General features: G+C 48.3%; 10 protein-coding genes across 10 annotated transcripts; 4 read left to right on the top strand and 6 right to left on the bottom strand.

Moving 5' to 3' along the window:
- Positions 1–97: 97 nt before the first annotated feature.
- PGRI_033780 (MBL fold metallo-hydrolase) lies at positions 98–1,600 on the top strand (the record flags this gene model as incomplete). Its single annotated transcript, XM_040791091.1, has 3 exons — positions 98–139; positions 663–1,134; positions 1,191–1,600. 3 exons carry the CDS (start codon positions 98–100, stop codon positions 1,598–1,600), a joined length of 924 nt encoding a protein of 307 aa, XP_040644147.1.
- A 1,254-nt stretch (positions 1,601–2,854) lies between these two features.
- PGRI_033770 (uncharacterized protein) lies at positions 2,855–3,214 on the top strand (the record flags this gene model as incomplete). Its single annotated transcript, XM_040791090.1, has 1 exon — positions 2,855–3,214. One exon carries the CDS (start codon positions 2,855–2,857, stop codon positions 3,212–3,214), a length of 360 nt encoding a protein of 119 aa, XP_040644146.1.
- Positions 3,215–3,627: 413 nt separating this feature from the next.
- Positions 3,628–4,912, bottom strand: PGRI_033760 (putative eukaryotic translation initiation factor 3 subunit EifCh; the record flags this gene model as incomplete). The annotated part of the gene is made up of 4 exons (XM_040791089.1): positions 3,628–4,207; positions 4,275–4,744; positions 4,814–4,853; positions 4,905–4,912. The coding sequence occupies 4 exons, from the start codon at positions 4,910–4,912 to the stop codon at positions 3,628–3,630; spliced, it is 1,098 nt and encodes a 365-aa protein (XP_040644145.1).
- A 453-nt stretch (positions 4,913–5,365) lies between these two features.
- Positions 5,366–6,367, top strand: PGRI_033750 (arylformamidase; the record flags this gene model as incomplete). The annotated part of the gene is made up of 2 exons (XM_040791088.1): positions 5,366–5,433; positions 5,488–6,367. The coding sequence occupies 2 exons, from the start codon at positions 5,366–5,368 to the stop codon at positions 6,365–6,367; spliced, it is 948 nt and encodes a 315-aa protein (XP_040644144.1).
- Positions 6,368–6,735: 368 nt separating this feature from the next.
- Positions 6,736–8,009, bottom strand: PGRI_033740 (casein kinase II subunit beta; the record flags this gene model as incomplete). Its single annotated transcript, XM_040791087.1, has 2 exons — positions 6,736–7,242; positions 7,299–8,009. The coding sequence occupies 2 exons, from the start codon at positions 8,007–8,009 to the stop codon at positions 6,736–6,738; spliced, it is 1,218 nt and encodes a 405-aa protein (XP_040644143.1).
- Positions 8,010–9,902: 1,893 nt separating this feature from the next.
- cbhC (putative cellobiohydrolase) lies at positions 9,903–11,365 on the bottom strand (the record flags this gene model as incomplete). The annotated part of the gene is made up of 6 exons (XM_040791086.1): positions 9,903–9,947; positions 10,002–10,243; positions 10,319–10,576; positions 10,627–10,764; positions 10,826–11,079; positions 11,139–11,365. The coding sequence occupies 6 exons, from the start codon at positions 11,363–11,365 to the stop codon at positions 9,903–9,905; spliced, it is 1,164 nt and encodes a 387-aa protein (XP_040644142.1).
- A 1,178-nt stretch (positions 11,366–12,543) lies between these two features.
- Positions 12,544–13,968, bottom strand: PGRI_033720 (uncharacterized protein; the record flags this gene model as incomplete). The annotated part of the gene is made up of 2 exons (XM_040791085.1): positions 12,544–13,855; positions 13,916–13,968. The coding sequence occupies 2 exons, from the start codon at positions 13,966–13,968 to the stop codon at positions 12,544–12,546; spliced, it is 1,365 nt and encodes a 454-aa protein (XP_040644141.1).
- Positions 13,969–14,351: 383 nt separating this feature from the next.
- gcy1 (putative glycerol dehydrogenase Gcy1) lies at positions 14,352–15,310 on the bottom strand (the record flags this gene model as incomplete). The annotated part of the gene is made up of 2 exons (XM_040791084.1): positions 14,352–14,847; positions 14,913–15,310. The coding sequence occupies 2 exons, from the start codon at positions 15,308–15,310 to the stop codon at positions 14,352–14,354; spliced, it is 894 nt and encodes a 297-aa protein (XP_040644140.1).
- Positions 15,311–15,907: 597 nt separating this feature from the next.
- Positions 15,908–16,787, top strand: PGRI_033700 (PSME3-interacting protein; the record flags this gene model as incomplete). Its single annotated transcript, XM_040791083.1, has 2 exons — positions 15,908–16,073; positions 16,201–16,787. 2 exons carry the CDS (start codon positions 15,908–15,910, stop codon positions 16,785–16,787), a joined length of 753 nt encoding a protein of 250 aa, XP_040644139.1.
- Positions 16,788–17,197: 410 nt separating this feature from the next.
- Positions 17,198–18,956, bottom strand: PGRI_033690 (sugar porter family MFS transporter; the record flags this gene model as incomplete). Its single annotated transcript, XM_040791082.1, has 6 exons — positions 17,198–17,855; positions 17,912–18,168; positions 18,218–18,653; positions 18,705–18,780; positions 18,833–18,878; positions 18,930–18,956. 6 exons carry the CDS (start codon positions 18,954–18,956, stop codon positions 17,198–17,200), a joined length of 1,500 nt encoding a protein of 499 aa, XP_040644138.1.
- Positions 18,957–19,359: the final 403 nt, after the last annotated feature.

The following is a 19,359-nucleotide window of genomic DNA, read 5'->3' as shown; positions in this document are numbered from 1 at the left end:
TCTCACTTTAGGTGGTTGTGCATGTGGACTCAATTTTAGTTTGTGACCATGATCCATACTGGAATTCAAGCGTTAGCAACAGCCCGAGACATCTAAAATGTACTTCTCTCTCCCTTTTCCCCCGAATCCGAATTTCGCCGTAAGAAACCCGAATATATCAAAGTCCGAACATATCCACGGATGATGTTGGGCCCGTCAATGTCAATGACTCTTTCAATCGGCGACCTGGATGCTCGCCGACTCCAATCGCCAATCGCCAATCGCCGACCCACGCCTTTCAAGTATAGCCACCACAGCTCCTACATTCCTCACCAATTTTTGTTACTCAAATCTATACCATGATCAGCTTTCGACAGCAGTCATCAAGCATTGGCCGGCAATGGTCGTCAGATATTTTCAGGTCTAGCAGGTCATTTCGGCCTTCAATGGCCGGTTTTGGACAATTGCGTCATATACACCAAGTGCCACAAACAAGTGTATATCATACTCCCAAATCTCCAAGAAACGGCATTCCAAGCGACAAGACAGTTCTTCGATCGCAAAAAGGCCAATCGGTTCAGAGATTGAATCAGCCATTATCGCCATATTCATGCCGCATCCCTACCAACCAGTCAATTCCAGGCCGAGTTTCATATAGCACTTCATCTACCGTATCCACTCAGCCTGTGATTCACGACATCTTCGAACCTGCAACTGGAACATGGCAGTATCTTATCGCCGATCCGTCATCATCAGCAGCTGTCATCATCGACCCAGTTTTGAACTACGATCCTGCTACTCAGTCCGTGACTACTGAATCGGCCGACTACTTGCTCTCTTTTATCAAGGAAAAGGGCTACAAGATCGACAAGATTCTCGAGACACACGCCCATGCAGATCATTTGACAGCAGCATCTTACCTTAAGAAACGTCTTGCCGAGCATCAAGATCATACGCCGCCCATCTGCATTGGCAAGCGTATTGAAAAAGTGCAAAAGTTATTCGCCGAAAGATACTGTGTTCCACCAAAGGAATATGAAGGTGTTTTCGACAAGCTTTTTGACGACGATGAGACCTTTACTATTGGGAACCTGAAAGGAACCGCTATTCATCTACCCGGGCACACCCCGGATCATCTTGGTTACATGATTGGAGGTAATTATTTATCCGAAATGATGACATTGTAATACAGTTGCTTACAAATTTTCTAGACAATCTATTCTGCGGCGATTCTCTCTTCCACGTGGACATTGGCACTGCACGCTGTGACTTTCCCGGTGGCGATGCTAACGACCTCTACCAATCTGGTCGAAAGCTATTGAGCTTCCCTGACCACTTCAAGATCTGGACGGGTCATGATTACCCTCCGGACGGACGCAGTGGCCCCATGCCTTGGGTTAGCGTCGCGGATCACAAGAAACTAAATAAACATCTGAAAGAAACTATCACCAAAGAAGAGTTCGTGACTTTGCGGAAGGAACGGGATGCATTATTGGCTGCACCTAAGTTGCTCCATCAATCTTTGCAGGTTAATATTCGAGCTGGACACCTTCCTGAGCCGACGAAGTTCGGTCATCGGTTGCTTCATGTTCCATTGAAGCTCACTGGGGAAGGATGGTAACTGATATATACTATAAGAAAAGAAACTGGGTACATACATATGGGTTGTAAGATACGAAAAAGATGTACATTTGTCAAGCCACAAAAGGTTTTGTTCAACTTCATGTATTTTTATATTGCTCAAGCGACATCAAATCAAATAGCTTCGTGTCATACTTCCAAGTCTCGATGATTTTGGTCATCTAATGACGAGATTCCATTTTGTATTATCGATACTTAGAAGTCAGAGATACGTTTACGCAGTAAGTCCTTCTATATCGCTAACTTAGAACCTAGGAAGATGTCATGTCATGCACTATGTATATCGGAGCCTAGAATATCTGAGCATAATGCTCAGATATAGTGATCTCTTTGGCCTAGTGTGTAAATCGCCAGTCCAGGGGCAGGTTGTAACAGAAGGTTACCGAATAGGTATAGGATAGAATATATCTCCATAGAGTTAATTGCTTAAAGTCTAGACCACCTGGAGTGCGATAGTAGTTGTATATTTCTAAAATAAGTATTGTTTTAATTATAGCTTAGATATATAGATTATTTTAAGAGACTATTGTGATCCTACAAGAATATATACATTTGCTAGTATATATATATTAGTTGTGAACACCTACATATACCTATGTCCACTGACTGTACTAGTATGAAATATGCATTGTGCTCTAGAGCTTTTAGCCTAGAATGTTCTATGAGGAGAATAGAAACTCTGGTGCTTTCCGGTGGTCTATCTGGGATCAGTTTCTAGGGGACGGTGGGCTATAGAGAAATTAAAAAGATCGCCAAAATAATAAAAGATTTGTGCATGTGTATAGTACCTACGATTCCCAATATGCTTAGAGAACTACATCAGGGTTGTGAATTCGGTAACGTGAGCTAGTTTGCACGTTCTCCCACTTAAGAGTCACCCGTAGATGAGAAAGAAATACTCAATGCCTTATGATGTCCTGTATAGTCGTAAAGCCATTGTCTCTTCGCTGTGTGTGCTCCCATCTTCACATCCTTTCTAGATTACAAAGACCCTTTGTGCTAAATCGACTAGACTAAGAATACAAGATCTAAACAAAGAATCCTTCATACATTTATTGTTCTTATCTTGCACATAGTAATCTATCGAGTCGTCGAGTTCCACAACTCGAACGGCATAAATAGCCCCAGATCCCACCTTGATATCTTCCTCTCACCAAGCAACAGTATCTCCCACAACCCTCACACACAGACTTAACAACGCAGATCCATCTAACCACCTATCACCCCCATCACCATGAGCGGAGTAGCCTTTGACAGCCTGTACGCTAGGGACCGGGCTTACTACCTCGACCTTGTCCGTCGCCAGATCTTGGAGCTCGTCGCTGTGCAGCCCGACATTCCCACTATCGTCGAGGGTCTTAGAGAGCTTTCCGCGATGACTCCTGGTATCACTGAGACTGCGAGTTTTCTCGGTGACTGGCTCTTCCATGGTACTGTCGTTGCTCTTGAGCCTATCATCCATAGGGCTATCGATTCTCCCACTAGTGAGTGTATTGATATCACCCTTAGATGTGCGATTTCCCAGCGGCTTTTGGCAGCTGTTTGTGAGGAGATGCGTCGTGATCCTTATGGTATTCCACTTTCGTGGTGGTGATGCAGATTCATTCATGTCTGATCTCATAGATCAAACCTCTCATTTCATAGGTTAGTCTCTCATTTCTCAGTCACTTTTGTCTTGGGTATAGATCCATTTCGTCTTTATCTCATAGATCAATCAAACCTTTGGTCTTAGACCAATGCATTCCATCCGTAATTATCCTATTGTAAAACAAATGGTAAGAAATTGACCTGTTCAATGTGTTTGTTATATTCTAAACAAAATAAAGATTTCCTTCTATGATCGAATATAAGTCGATACAACGCAGGAGTTTAACACTCAGCTCCGCTCATAGAAGAAAAAAGAAACAGGAAGTCATATTAACATCCAAAATAGAGAACATTTTCCCTCCCTACGCCGTAAAAAGGTCATGCAATCCCAGAAGCGTCGTCTCTCCCCTTCGCAATCATTTAGTTCGAGGTCTCGTTGGGCAGAAGGTTGCCCTTGATGGCAAACATCTTGCCCGTGCTGGACGAGACGAAGCTGTCGACCTGGCGTGCGTACTGGTCCACCTGGCGAGTGTTGAGCATGCTCTCCAGACGGCTGGGCTCGGCGGGGAGCTTGAACAGACGCTGCCACTCGTCCTCGGGGAGGAGGGGCTGGTTGAGAGTGGCACGGGTGGCGTTCTCTTGTGCGCGCTTCTGCTTCCAGGCGTTGATCTTCTGCTGCTCGCGGCCGAGCACACGCTGGTAGTATTGGTAGTTGTTGACCTCGGTGTTGTGGGTCTCGATGCTGTCCAGAAGGAGATCGCAGTTCTTCTCCAGGAAGGGATCGATGCTGAGGGACAGGTTGTCGAGGTTGGGGGTGAGGGTGGAGGTTTTAGCGAAGGGGCTGGACTCGAGGGCAGCCAGGGAGGGGGGAAGCTCAGTGGAAGCTGTGGAAGTCGGGCACTGCAGCTGGTGGATGAAAGAGGTGATCAGGTGAGAGTTGTGGAGCTTGACGGGCAGTTCCTCGAAGATGTCGGGGTGGCGCAGGTTGGACTTTTGCAGGCTGTAATTCTTGTCAGTATTTATGTACTTTATAAAAATTTGCAATTTTCCCAGATCGTTGCACGTACTCCTCGGAGGTGAACTTGTTCTCCTTGAAGGCAGCCATGAACTTGGATGACAGGCGGAAGGCACGGAGGCTGAGGCTGCCCTGGGCACTGCGGCTGACATCGTGAACGAGGGCGACTGTGCGCTCGTTCAACTGGCTCTGGTAGTAAAATTGGTTCTCGATCACGTTCATGTTGACAAAGTTGCCCATGTTGGCGCTGGTGTACCATCCGACGCTGTTGGCATCAGTGTTGACCTCGCGCAGCATGCGGATCATCTCTGCAGAGTAGGCAGCGTTTGCCTTGGCACGAGGAGCGGCAGCGGCCGGGTTGGGTGCGGCGTTGTCAAAGTGCGACTCAGCGGGGACCTCGACGACGGGGAATGGGAAAGTGTTGGTGATCTCGAGGGTGCCATCGACGTCCATACCGACGATGGCGCCGGTAGCGGTGGATGGGAAGGTCTGGGAGCAGTGCTTGATGATTTTCATCACCACCTGGAAGGTCCGACGTCAGTATTTCTGGCTGGCGAGGACTGGGGGAGATTTTCGTCGGGGAGACCATACCAAGGCCTCGACCTGAACGGCCGCGAGGGGAGCTGGGATTCTGCAATTCCGTTAACATCATATCATAGATCAAAAAACGATCATCACTTACTCGGCCATTGTCAAAGATTGCAACAGTTGGACGGTTGTTAAGGTCGAGACGGGTAGACTTGGAGGGTTTGTGTGAAAGGGACCATTCATTCCTAATTGGGTTTAGCGCGTTAGAAATACACAGCGAAATATGTTACAATCTTTCATTATTTGGATGGAGGGGCAATACCTGTATCTTACAATTACATGGCCTTTATTGATGAATTCTCATTCGACCAAAAGACTCTTCATGTTATATTTTGGTATAGATAAATAAATCACACAGGGGAACCAAGCCAAATATGGAAGACACGAGAACAGTACAAGAGGCAAAGCCAAAATGTACCTACATGTTAGACAGTCAAATGGTAACAACTTCTGCATGATCTCCAAGCCCGTAATCTATCGACATGTCCCACTTCCCCATAAATCATGGAACTCCGCAAGACACCATGTCGGACTCAACTGTACGAACTGTAAGCTATGGCCGAGTCCATAATCTACAAAGCATCGCCGTCACAACTCTACCTCCTCGCAAAGATGGCTACTGGGTGATGTACAGTCACCAGCACAATCCTACCACAAAGCCACAACTAACGAGTTAGTTTCATCCACGGTGGTGCCTGGCGGGATCCAGTGGTTACGTCGGAATCATTCAGTGCCACGGAATCCATACTTCGCAACAAAGGCCTACCTATCTCCGGATTCGCATCGATCTCATACCGTCTCAGCGCACACCCAAATCACCCACAAGACCCAAATACCGCCCCCAAGGACCTCCAAGATGCGAAACACCCCGATCACATCCGCGATGTCGAGGCCGCGCTCGCGTTCATCCAGAATACATACGGGTTCGGTACGCGATACATCCTAGTTGGCCACAGTTGCGGCGCAACGCTGGCCTTCCAAGCTGTGATGGGCGCAGTGTCAGGTCACCGTGAACAGGCATTCGTTGGATCCGCTGATAAACCCGACACTCATGTCGGGTTTGTATCAGCCTCTCCTGGTCCCTTGCCACCTGCATTGACGGCGCAGCCCACTGCCATTGTCGGCGTGGCGGGTATCTACGACCTGCGACGGCTGCGGGATACACATTCTGATATCTCGGCTTACCAGGAGTTTATTGAGGGGGCGTTCGGGGCGGATGAGATGCTCTGGGATGGTGTATCGCCTGCTCAGATGGCTGGTTCTCGTGGAGTGGAATGTGGATGGAAGTCTGGGAGGTTGGCTGTCCTGGCGTATTCCCAGGACGATGAGTTGGTAGACGCTTCTCAGACTGAGGTCATGAAGGAGGCGTTGGGAAACTGGGAGAAGACAGAGGCACAGATACCCAAGCAAGATCTGTCGCACGGTGATCGGCGGGTCCGTGTCTTGTCGATCAGCGGTGCTCATGACGAGGCATGGGAGAATGGCGAGCAACTGGCTCGCGCGGTAACGTATGCATTTGAGCAATTGCAGGAAATGGGGCTGGCCCCCTCGTTCTGATGCCGAGAAAGACATACTTGTTAGCATTCCAATAGGAGACTGCAGATAGGCCATGCGGAATAAGTATATGGGCTTGTGTTTAGTAGTGAGTGTATCATCTCTTAGTATCCGGTCATACAGACCTTAGAACTACATCTATTGCAAAGGTCAATTAAAAGATGTGGTTTTAATTGAGTCCCCCTTCTTTGGGACTAGACACGTAATTTAAGTACAAATGAAGGCGAAGAAGAAAAAAAACCATCGCAAAGGGCCATGCGAGCCTGACAACGCCATCATTCGTGAAAACATCTCAAGAAAAGCAGAAAAGCAGAAAAGCACAAGCACAAGCACACACACCACGGATTGGTGTGGGATCCCTACCCTCGCGATTACTTGGCGAGGTTCATGCGAGCCGAAGCTGCGTCTCCGAGGAGCTTGTCGCTTTTGGTGGGCTCCGTGTGGCTCTCCGTGTACTCCTCGTCGTACTCGAAGGCATCGTCATCGCTCTCACTATCCTCGATGAACTTGTGGTTGATACCAACCTCGGCGAGACGCCACTTGAGTTCCTCACGCTGATTGTCCTGGTAGCGCGCAAGGGCAGCCGCGGCGTGTACCTTGAAGCCGTAGATCCGGGGCTCATAGCGACGGCTGCTCTTCTCAGGATTGAGAGCCGGGTAAACCTGGAATAGGATGGAGTGGAACGAGGTGCCGAAGTATGCGCCGTCAATGGAGGAGTGGCGCGAAGACTTGGGGTTGTAAATGTCCTCGCACTTGGGGCAGTACAGCTTGACAGTGCTGATATTCGGAAGGTCTGACTCGCCTAGAGGAAGCAGCGCGTGTCCATCACACATCACACGTGGGCACTTTCCGAAGTCACTCTTCTTGTACTTTTCAAGCTACAAGGAGGTTAGTACGTTGATTCGGAGGATTCCAAGTTAAAATTTCCACTTACCATTTTAGCAAGACCACGGGTGGTAACAATGTACCGGGCATGAACCAAGCCATAGAGGTGACGGGCAGACTTTTCAATTTGCTCACGTAGGTCGTCGTCGGCATCAAGATCGAAAACATCGGTCACAAGATCAAGAGCATATTGGTAGTAGGAAACTTCGGTGTTCAAACCGGTAAGGTTGAATCGATCGGTCAAGTAGTCTTCATCAATTTCGCAAAAGTATTCGTTGCCGCGGGATGAGACAAACTGCAAATACAAGATTGCGATTAGCATGACCACGATCAAGACTCGACGAGTAATTCGAGCAGAGCTGTTTGAGGAATGATTAGAGGAGCGAGACGTCGAGGACCCTCCATCTCCAGAGCCATGACGTGGGAGGTTGGACGAATGTCCTGTTGGGTGGCTCCCACCGGGGTTAGAAGGGCCCGGAGGGCCGGGCGGACCAGGTGGACCAGGTGGACCAGGAGGACCGGCTGTGAAATGAGCGGCTGCGGAATTAGCAAACGCGAACCTAAGGTACAACATCACCACAATGGAGTACAGCAACAGTGCGGCCATCGCGTCCAAGCCATGATCGATAAACAAATCAAAGTCGTTATTATGGTAGGCTTCCCACGCGAGTTGGGAGAACATCACCGCAGTCATGACCAATGAGATCAGGAAAAGATAGAGGAGGAGACCAAGAAAAGTGGCGATTATTGCGCGAAACATGATGAAGTTGATCAAGTAGACGATGTGAAATCAGAAGGAGAGCCAGAGATAAGGTTGCGAGAAGAGAGTAGAGAAAATGAAGTTGGAAGAAGAGATCAGAGAGGAAAAGAAAACGAGCTGGTTTAAATATTTCCATCGGGGAAGGCACCGCGCGTGCGTGAATCCAGATCGCCGGGGCGACAAGAGTAACGGCTTTCAAGACGATGTCATCGACCGCGACGGGAGCATCAAAATCGCCGCGGCAACAAAGGCAGCAGCAGAGCCCGAGATTTGGCTCATTCCAGTCGCGCATGGTGGCCTCTGTGTACTCCTCCATTGGACTCCCTGCCCACAATAGCCCAACCATCCCCAGAACGTCTCGCTCATCTCAAAGTAAATCATGAAAAAGGAAATCCACTCACCCAGTCGCGCCAGTAGCTAGTGTAGTCACTATCAGTTTCACTGTTGAAGTCCTCCATTGTAATCTGAGGGTGAAGTCACAGATGCTTTTGCGCACTCAAGCTCTCTCCGTCTTAGATTGTTGGTAGGAAAAGTAGGTGGGGTGATCAAGCCCAGGGCACGAAGCGCCCAAACCTGCTGAGCTGGAGAATGTAGATAGCTTGTGTTCAGGAATGATTTCAAAAGGCTTAGAAGATCTTTCAAGGAATTGGCGATGGTTATGGAGGTCGTGGTAGTTATGTAGTGGGTAGGATATCCCGCAATCGTTATCGATACTCTTCGCCTAGCGGGCGGTCAAAATACTGCTCGTTATTCAGACCGCCTTTGAGCAATGTATACGTGCACGTGCCAGGCGGTTAGGTACCGCCCGTAGGTGAGCTCGGATTCTGCCTTCCACCTGGGCAACGTCTTCGTATTAATGTGAGTATGAATTCTCTATAATACATCTGATGCACTTATAATATCTTGATCTCCGTGGCAATTCCTACAGCTTTGGCCTAGGTTGCTACCATGACCTCTGTAGGAGTTCTCTGCTGTCGCATTACATGCAGTGAGAAGCCTTTACCTTTTTCTTCATCTAGGAAATTCGGATTCCTCTTTCAAGGGCAGTTATCAGACACTGAGAATTAGCACTACTAGCTAGGACTGTGACAGCTGGTACCTATCTCGTGCCATTTCTGTGATGATCGGGAATTCATTTTCACATATCCTTTTATTAATCTACCACAGCTTGTAGTGGGTTGAATCGTGTAACATCACAGCCTTTTCATATCCAACCTCTGCAGACGTTTACAACTACAACTACTATAGGAACTGTTGATATATGAGAAATTCCCCCTAGATATGAAGTCAGAATAAAGCAAAACTGCCAAGTGTGGTCTGTGCTCTCATCGCGACCCGAACCTTATACTTTCCGATGGTACTACGTAGTACTCTACAGATCTGAAACCACTACAGGATTCATTTGATATGTCGAGTATAGTGTTGATTGAACACATTTGAAAGTTAAATCTTGACTATGTAACCTGACAGTAACTTCTCAGACGCTTAAAAGTAGTCAGCTAACTTTAGAGTGAATTTCCTGTCCTTTGTTGGAAGATCTGTTATGGGTACTAGAGAAAGAACGGAGTTTCTATTGGATAATCTAAAAAAAGACAGATTTTATACCGAGGAAATATAGCAAAGAGCAAGCAATAGATGGAATTATGCAACATGATTCATACAAAAGAGGACATGCTAGTTCTGCTTTCAGATTTCACAAGCTTGTCGTAGACTAAAAAGGGAGACCACAGTGTAATGGTTCCATGGTATACATGTAGAAAAGCTACTTCATAACTCAAAATCGAAAATGGGTCCTTGTTATTCCACTATCATAAACTTGAATTCAATACATCATCTCAGTCCTGTATACTGCCAGCGAGCCCTATACTCTATATCGATACTAATTCCACCCATTTAAAGGGAGGGGTTAGCATTCTCCACAAGCTGGGCAAAGTAATCCTACGAAATTGTCAGTATTTCATTTATAATCACCTTCAATGAAGGAACGCTTACCTGGAACCAAGTACCAGCCTCAGGGGCAGGCTTAAGGGCATCATCAAGACCACAGTGGGCATCGTAGCGGGTAGCGCTGGTATCGGAAGTACCATCACTCTCACCACCGGGCTTAACCCAGACAAAGGCATCGGCCAAGACATCACCAGTCTCAGTAGTGGGTCGGACACCGAAACCGGTTCCCTTGACATTGCACCAATCACCCCAGGCGGTCTGCTTAGTGGGCTGGACACCGTTGCGGCCTGAACAATACAGTCAGTTGAGGTCTTGAATCATGGGGGGAAGTTGATATGCCGCTTTGAGGTTTGACTACATACCGGTATCAGTGATGAAGTGGGCATCCCAGCCAGCGGTCTTGAGCAGAGGAGCAAGGGCGTTGATGTACTTCTTCTCGTCGCAGTTGGCATCGCCCTGGGTGTATGATGGGCATGTCTCAAGAGACCAGCCGTTGTAGTTGGCAACGTTGGTGGCAAGACCGCGCAGGGAAGCGGGCTTCTCGGCCTTGTTGTAGACATTGGCGTAGAGCTCAGCGGCGGGGCCAAGGTTGGCGGGCCAGCCGAGCCATCCAGCGTGTCCTATATTGATTAGCATATTCACATAAGGTGATTGTATTTTATATTCTTACCGGCATCGAGGTACATGGAAACATTGGGCAAGTTCAACTTGGTGACAGCGTAGTTAGTGCACTCCAGGTATGCGTCATGTGCGCCAGCGCACTTAGGGACGTTCATGTTGGTAACCAAGTTGGCCAAACTATCGGGTTCTAGAAACAATGTGAGCAATTACTCCAGATTTGCGCTGAAGCCATCAGGAAGTCCACCCACCGATAACGAGGATGGTCTGAATATCAGAGTACTCGACCAGGATCTCGCGGATGGAGTCAATGTACGCCTTGTACTTGGCAACACCACCATCGACAATGGAGTACTCTCCGTTACTGGCCAGAGCGGCGCAGTCACGATCAGGCAGATCGTAAACGACGAATTGACCAGCAATCGGCGGCTTAGCACCGGCTGCGTTCTTAGCCTTGATATCGGCCAAGAAGTCGCCCATAGTTGGCACCTTAGCTGCAGTGTCCCTGAACCCAAATATTAGTATCTGCTCGAGGCGTATAGGATATCAATACAATGAACTCACAGCCAGTAGAAGGACGGCACTTTAGCAGCGGCCTCAGCGCCGGCTTTAGCTTCGCCGGTCATGACTGGCAAGGCTGAGGCAGAGACTTCGGAGGCATAGTACTCGTTCGCGTAAAGCTGGTATCCTTCAAAGGGATTTCCGGCAGCCGTGGGAGTTGCGCGAGCCTCGATAGCAGCTGCTGCCGCGGAAGAAGCCAGCAGAGGCAGGAAGGGAATGAAAGACCGCATATTGACAGTCTTGAAAGGAATGCTCTTGAAGGTTGCTGATTGCTCTGTGGTACTGTGAAGAGTTGAGTAGGAATTGGATGTCTTTATATACCTCAGCGAGATGGATGTCTTGTCATCCTTGCGGAGATTGAAGCCGGGAAGCCGAAGACAATGTCACACTATCTCGATTGGAATAGGCTCAGAAGTGTCCCCGTTTACTTGGTCATTTCCAGACAGTGCCAAGCCATATGTAAGCCAGAGACGTCAGATAATACCATATTCTGCCTTTGGAGTGGTTAAATGTGGGTAAATATTGTCTCGTCCGGGGTAGATGGAACACAGTGCCGTACAGAAAGGAATCTTCAGGCTTGAAACCACTATAACTAGCCTAGATAGTCAAGGGGAGTAGTTGTAATGTAATTTAAAGCCCCCACGGCATTGATCCCCGCCCCCAAACAGGACACTCATGGTCGATCTTCCCCAGACTCGGCGCGGGAGGACCACATTAGGCTCGGTCCACATTGCGAGGTTAAGCTCTTCATCTCGGCTGTTTAAGGATACCATAGTTAAGATTCCTTGGCTGTTAGAATAGTTAGCAGTTCGAAAACAGATTGATATTCTGCAGTTAAAGGAGGCATAAATTCAAGAAACTGTTCCAATGGAGTAGATGTTAGCGTAGATATTTGAGTGTGAAACGGAGAACATGAGACAATGAAATTGCCGAAGTCAAAGATCAAAGCCGTTTTGGCAAGCCGCATTGTTCACGCGGGACCCCCGGACCCCGCACCGCATGTTCTTCAGCCAAATTAGGGCAGGGTCAGACTAGTCTTTAGCTGAAACAAGTGTATTTCATGAAATTAAAAAGGGTGAGCTTATGGTTAATTTTTCCGTACAATCCTGTAGACGGTCATCAAAGAATAATCAAGTAATTCGGGGAATAACATCAAGGGCTGCTTCTAAGTCTATCCTTACTATGTCGATGACATTGATTTCTTGAAGTGAGCATCTTTGGATATAATTTCATTCAGTTGAGCAAATATAACACAAAAAGAGGTATTAAAGAGTGGAGTGGTATCTGTATCATCATCATGTAGTGCCCGGTTTCAGCCCGGGATAATAGGGGAAAAAAGAAAAGAAAAAGAAAGAGCAATGCCGGAAAGAAACGAAAAAAAATGGAATGACCCAGTTTCAGCGTCCGGTCAACGCTTAGCTTGATCACACTCAGCCAAGAACTTGTAAATACCCTCCACACCATCATATGCAGAGTTACTCTCAGGTTCGCCAGCGCTGGAGACTTCAGGGAAAAAAGGCTGATCTCCAAGCTCGCTGATGTTAATGCTAGAGTAGCTCTTGGTAGAAGATTTCCATGGATTGGCACCAAATAGCTCACTATCCTCAAAACTGATGGCATTTCCCGAATCCCGACTGCCAGCTGGTGATGAAGGCGTGCAGCTTTCTGGTGTCATCATCCCTTGCCAGTCAAGATCCGCTGGATTTTGTTGATTCAACTTTGGGGCTTTTTCGAAGTAATAGTCAGTGTCGGAGGAAGGGGCCATGCTCGGTGCGAAAGGGAACAAGAGAGCCAAATCAGCGCCAGTGCGAATATCAAAGTCCGCATCCTGTGCAACTCGGCCTCGCTGAATCCCGACCTCACAGCACAGCTGCTCTACAGTTTCCGCATCACAGCCAGGGAATCGTACTCGTATAGTTGACCGGTCGTGAAGGGATATCGGAAGATCACCAAGTGATGAGAGCCGCTTGAGGTCGTTCATCACTGCGGAGAACTCCTTCAACGCACGGGCGAAATCGGCAGAAAGCAGATCCATGAGACCCTCGGAGTTTAGAGAGTCGCACGAGACAGAGCGGTCCTGGTTGCCGAGACCACCAATAGCACTAAGTGCAGTGATGGTCGGGGAAACTTGGAAGTCAATGTACGATCCAGGTGCGCTGTACGAGTTGGCGTTCATCTTTCGCTCAGCCTGGTCCTGTAGCGTGCTGACTGCCTTATACCGCTTCTCTCCGGTGCGGGGATCGATGCCGTCAAAGCGGACCTTCTGCCCAGACAGAAAGAAAGCACGGACGCCCTGCGACACATTCTGAATCACTTGTGCTGGTGCAGCAGGCCCATGAGAAAAGTATCTAGCTCCACCAAAACGGCCAGCTCCAGCAGCATATCCTCCTGCAGTCCGACCAAGGGTGCCACCGGTCAGATTGGGACGAAGAGTAGAAGCGAAAGGTGCACGGCTACTGAGCCGACTGATATTTGACACAATGCGAGATGTGTTGCGAGCAGCGGCATTGGACCCTAGTCCGGATCGGACGGCAGAGGCGAAGGCGCCGGCAGCACGGGTCGAGAAGTGGCGACTGCGGGCTTGACGGATGGCAGCGGCACGGCTGATTGGCTGGCTAGGATTGATTCGGGCATAGACGGGTTGGTATCGCACGGGATGATATTGTGTAGGCTCTGGTAGTTTGGAACGTATAGATTTTGAGGCCTTTGCGTAAGCAAGCCTGGGAAGATGTTAGTCAACCATTGTAATCCGATATGGTGACAAAAAAAGGGAGACTTACCTTGCTACCCTCCATATTTTAGGGAGCAGCAGGTGCCCTGCTGAAGGCGCCATGGTGATGTTTCAAAGATGAATAGCTCACTAAAGATGATGGCACAGATGAGGAGAAGAAGGATGCCTGATGACGGGGTATGGATCCTTATCTCTCCGCCTCAGACACGAGGCTCCGCAGTGGCTGTGTGCCGCCACCCTCGTGACCGAAAATACTTGTTTGTCCTGTTTGCGCTTTATGTTGTGTTTGACTATGATGACATCGGAATCTTGGTCGTTTTGTACCTTGCAGCCGAATCTTGTTCTTATGCCAACAATGAATATCTTTTGGCAATTGAAGTTTATGTACGCAGTACTCAATATAAAAATTATGGTGTCACGTCAAAATCATTCTTTTGGTATCTAAAGCCTATGTACTCATAAAACATTCATCATTTTCGACATATTTACTCGTCATCGCCAAAGAACACCTTGATGGGCAGCCATGCGTCACCACAGACCTTGAAGCGGTCCTTGAGGTTGTCAAGCTGGTTAACCTCATCATCAGTCAACTCCCAGCCGTCGATATCAAAGTTGCCCTCAATGCGAGCCTTGTTAACAGACTTGGGAATGACACTCCAGCCCTTGGTGATACCCCAAACCAGGAGGACCTGCTGGGGAGTCTTGCCCTTGTTCTCAGCAATCTTGAGGAGGGTAGGGTCCTTGTACAAGGGAGAGTCGGTGGAGCCCAGGCAGGAGTAACCGGTGGAGTGGATGCCCTTGGAGGTGTTGTAGGCGACGAGCTTGGGAGAGGGGTTGTTGGGGTGCAGCTCGATCTGGTTGACGGCGGGGACGATCTTGCAGCTGGGGTCATTCAGGAGCTTCTCGAGGTTCCTGATGCCGAAGTTGGAGACACCGATGTTGCGGACCTTGCCAGTGGCAGGCAGCTTCTGGACTTCTTGCCTGTGGACATTGGGTTAGCCATGATTTCCCACTAGATAGTTCAATTGGGTCAATTATTCACTTACCAGGTCTTGATGAAGTCCCAGTCGGGGAGGTGCTTGGACAAGTCATTGGGGTCGGTAGAGCTGGGCCAGTGAACCAAGTAGAGGTCGACGTAATCAGTGCCGAGATCCTTGAGAGAGGATTCAATGCCCTCAGCGACGCGCTTGTGCCAGGGGTTGTCCAGCTTGGTGGTGAGCCAGATCTGGTCGCGGGGCACGCCGGAGTCCTTGATACCAGCACCGACCTCAGCCTCGTTGCCGTAAGCCAGAGCAGTGTCAATGTGGCGGTAACCAGCGAGAAGGGCGTCCCTCACGGCCACGCGGACCTCATTGGGCTTGGACTGCCATGTTCCAAGACCGATGGCGGGGATCTTGTCACCGGTGTTAAGGGTGTAGGTCTTCTGAGTGTGTTGGTTCGACATTTTGATATAGTGAGATGGAATAATGAATATAAAAAAAAAAAAGGACCAAGAGGTAAGGTGGTCTTTATATAATGTCCAGATGTCCGCAATAAAGTGGGCAGGTCCACGAGCGATGATGTCGTTGGAGGGGAATGGAGGGGAGGTGGGGGGGAATTGGCCGCATTGGACATTAATTCCTCCTTTGCCTCCAACAGAAAAGTAACCCGTGGAAGAAATGACCAAGAATTACCCGACTGGCCATATCCACTCTAGTGAAAAAACATCACTTTAATCGTCATACTGGAGCCCCAAAGAAGATTTTTGAGGGTATATCCAAGGACCACCAAGATACCCCATTCTGGCTAAATGCAACGTTTCCACATATACCTTTCCAATCACATCTTTCAATTGTGATCGACAAATTCAATTCATCCAGATCTTCTACGTAGTTCGGAAAGTTCTCGGTTTCACTATATTACTCGCCCGCGTTTCGGTCCATTTCACAACCCCACATCCCATCCCGGCCCCCCTGTCGCCGGATAATTTCGTACTCCGACCGTCCATTATACCCGAGTCCACAATCCCGTACCCCATACCACTTTACCCAGCCCCATCACTATGTCATCAGGCTTTGTTTCAGCCGGAACAAACGATCAACCCATCGAGAGGGATGATGAGTGGCTCCGAGCGGAGAAGGAGTTGGAGGAGGAGCGGAGGCGGAAGGCCGAAATAGGAAAACAAGATGGTGGCAAAAGTCTATTTGAGGTATTGGAGCGGAATAAAAGTGAGCCCAACTCCGTGCCTAGTCCCTTTCTACATTGCTTAACCCCCGTGTATACGGAGAAATGAGTGGACAGTTCATCCAGCACATCCGGCTAACATGTTAGGGTGATTTTCCTCGGTTATTATAGTGGCCAAACAAGAAGCCTTTGAAGAGAAATCACGTCTTAGAAACCAATTCCGCTCCCTCGATGAAGACGAAGTCGAATTTCTAGATTCTATCCTCGAGTCAACACGCGCACAGGAGGCCGCTGTGAAGAAGGAGACAGCGGAGCAACTTGAAGCCTTCCGCCGACAACGGGAGAAGGCACAGAAAGCATTGCTTGAATCAACCTCGTCGGATGGACCATCCGTGAAGGGAGAAGATTGGGCCGCACTGGCTCGCAAGAGGCGCCGTGATAAACAGAAGAAGGAGGACTTATTGATTCCAGGGAAGAAGCGCAAATCTTCACTCACCGACAACGCCGCGAAGGACACACACAATGGGAAAGACTCGCAAAAACAGAATGGACCTAGTTCAAGTATCGAGAAGGTGGACCAAGGAATATCTAAGTCCAATGAAGCCACACCTGCCTCAGCCACAGCATCGGGACCTACAAATACTGCCATACAGGCCAAGGTGGGTACAAATGCGGAGAAGGGGGAACTAAAGACAAAAGCCCCGACGAAACCTGCGGTTTCGCTTGGATTGGGAGGATATAGCTCGGACTCGGAATAATTGAGCAAACATTCATGACCTCGAGGATTAGTTAGCATAAATACTTATGTTAGGAGTGTATGATATGTATCGAATTACTGATTGAAGGTACACAGAGGTTTCTCCCCAAGTAGAAGAAGGCATAAATTGGCATCTCACAGTATAATCTAGGTATGTTTTGGTGTCTTTCCTTATACTATAGAATACAAATAAAAATCCAAAAGAACAAACTGAAACTGTAAAACTGATATATTCAGAGAATAAGGATCGAAACACTGTCTTTCCCAAAACTACCCCAATATTAAGCGTCCACTCGGACTACATATCTTTACATCTCCATGAGTACAAATAACAACTTCACATTGCACCTCAACACCAAACTAAACTTCCACACATCCAACACGAAAGCTCCCAAGTCCCCCGGACTTTACCTACTCAACATGCATCGCATTTTGCTTCACCTCCTGCTCCTCAACCTTCCGCTCCAAATCATGAGTCATATACTCCTCCTTGCGCGATCCAGGAACAATCCAAGGCGCATTGGTGAACATCTGGTTCATTTCCTCAAGCGGCACGCGCTTTGTCTCAGGAAGCAAAAGCCAGAAGAACAACGCATTGGTAAAGTTGCAAATGACAAAGAGGATATAGAAGCGATACCCAATACTCGTCATCGCAATGGGAGTAACCTGTCCAATCATCGTGTTGAAAGCGAACGAGACCATAGTGGCAATCGAGACACCCTTGGCACGTGTGCGAGTATCGAACACTTCGGCCGGGATTATCCAAGTCAGAGGACCGCAGGTCGCAGAGAAGGAGAAATTATATAACCAAGTCATAATGATGAAACCCCAATGGGCGCCGTTGTTGTTGTTTGATGGAGGGAATTTGGCGAGAAGAACGGTTGCAACGATGAAAGTCACCATGTTACCGAGATTTCCGCCGATGAGAGTCCAGCGTCGACCGAAGCGATCAATGTACATCATGCATAGGAACTGGCCGATCAAGGCGATGATGGAGTTGATGGCCTGGTATTTCAGTGTGTCTTGGTCGGAGATACCGATTTGGCCGTAGATCTGGGGTGAGTAGTATCTAGTCACGAAATCAGTCGAGTGGTTCTATATTAACCGTGGAAATTATCCACTTACTGGATGGCAGATACACCTGTCATCTGACCTGAAGCTTGCAATGCACAGCAAAGGAACAGGCGACGGAACGATGAGCGGTGGGTGAACAGCTCGAGATATGATTTCGCCTCGTGCTCATGCTCGAAGTTGATGCTTTCCTGAATTTGAGCGAATTCGGCCTGGACCCAAGGGTCGTGTTCGTCTCCATGAGCGTGCAGCTTGGCCAATGTGCGCAATCCCTCTTCGGCGCGGCCGTGGTCGATCAGCCAGCGAGGTGACTGGATAACGTTAGTTCTTGTAGTCGATCCTGATTTGAACGAGACGTACCTCAGGGAAGAAAGAAATCAGAAGACCCAAGCACACCGCAGGAGCAACCTGCAAACCGAGGGGCAGTTGCCATTGTGCAGAGTTGGTCTTGGCAAAGCCGGTGTATGTTCCAAAGCCAATCCATGTAGCGCAGAGTGCTCCAATACCCAGCATGAATTGCTGCAAGGCTGTGACTCGACCACGAATGCTGGGGTGACAAATCTCAGCTTGGTAGAGTGGAATCATCATAGTGAGGAAACCGACACCCAATCCAGCCAGGAATCGACCACTGTATAGATAGTCAATTGTGACCGCACCGGTTTGAAGACCACCTCCAAGAGTGAAAATGAGACATCCCAATGAGATTGTCCGTCGTCTTCCCAGGTAATCACCACTAGGACCCGCAAAGCCGGCACCGACACATGCGCCAGCGGTGAATAGAGACACAACTAATCCTCTGTAACATTGTTAGCTATTTTCTTTTTTTCGGGTGGTATTGAAGACTCACTTTTGGGTATCATCTGCCTCGAACTTGGTTTTGAATGAGTCACAGACAAGCACCTCGGCAATAACACCCAGATCATCTGCGGTTGTATTAGATTTTGTATTTCAAGAAGGGGTGTTGGAGAATCGTACATCCATAAAGGAATGATCCAAGAGATGCAAAGACACCGACCAGGAACTATATCAAAATATCAGCTCTGTCTTCTTCACAGAATGTGTCCCTTCATACCTGGTACCATGCCGGTGAGAGACGCATAGTTGGAGAAGTGGGTATTTCTCTCGAGTATGGGGTTGAAGATCTTATCTCCACATGTCGGGGGAGCTTCTCTAAATATACAGAACGCAGGAACAAATATAAATGAATGAACCAATCAAATTAGTTCGGAGAATCGCGCCCTTCGTGTGGAGTTTAAGGATTAAACTTCCCTAACGGAGGAAATGTGGAGAGAGTTCATCTTCATAATAAAATCGAAATGGACCGAGATGAGATGTTTGTACATAACGGGGGGGAAGTGGATAACAACAGGAATCGTGTGGCGGAGACTCTCATCTCTGATTGACGGAAGATCTTCAAACCTTCTTCAATGCCGGGGTATCGTAAGATAAACTGCCAATTGATTGGTCAAATTTGTTCATTTACTTTACAACGATGGCCAAGG

Source organism: Penicillium griseofulvum, assembly GCF_001561935.1.
Source record: "Penicillium griseofulvum strain PG3 chromosome Unknown contig_85, whole genome shotgun sequence".
NCBI lineage: Eukaryota > Fungi > Ascomycota > Eurotiomycetes > Eurotiales > Aspergillaceae > Penicillium > Penicillium griseofulvum.
The sequence above is the reverse complement of the archived record's forward strand: the minus strand, read 5'-3'. Positions and strand labels throughout refer to the sequence as shown.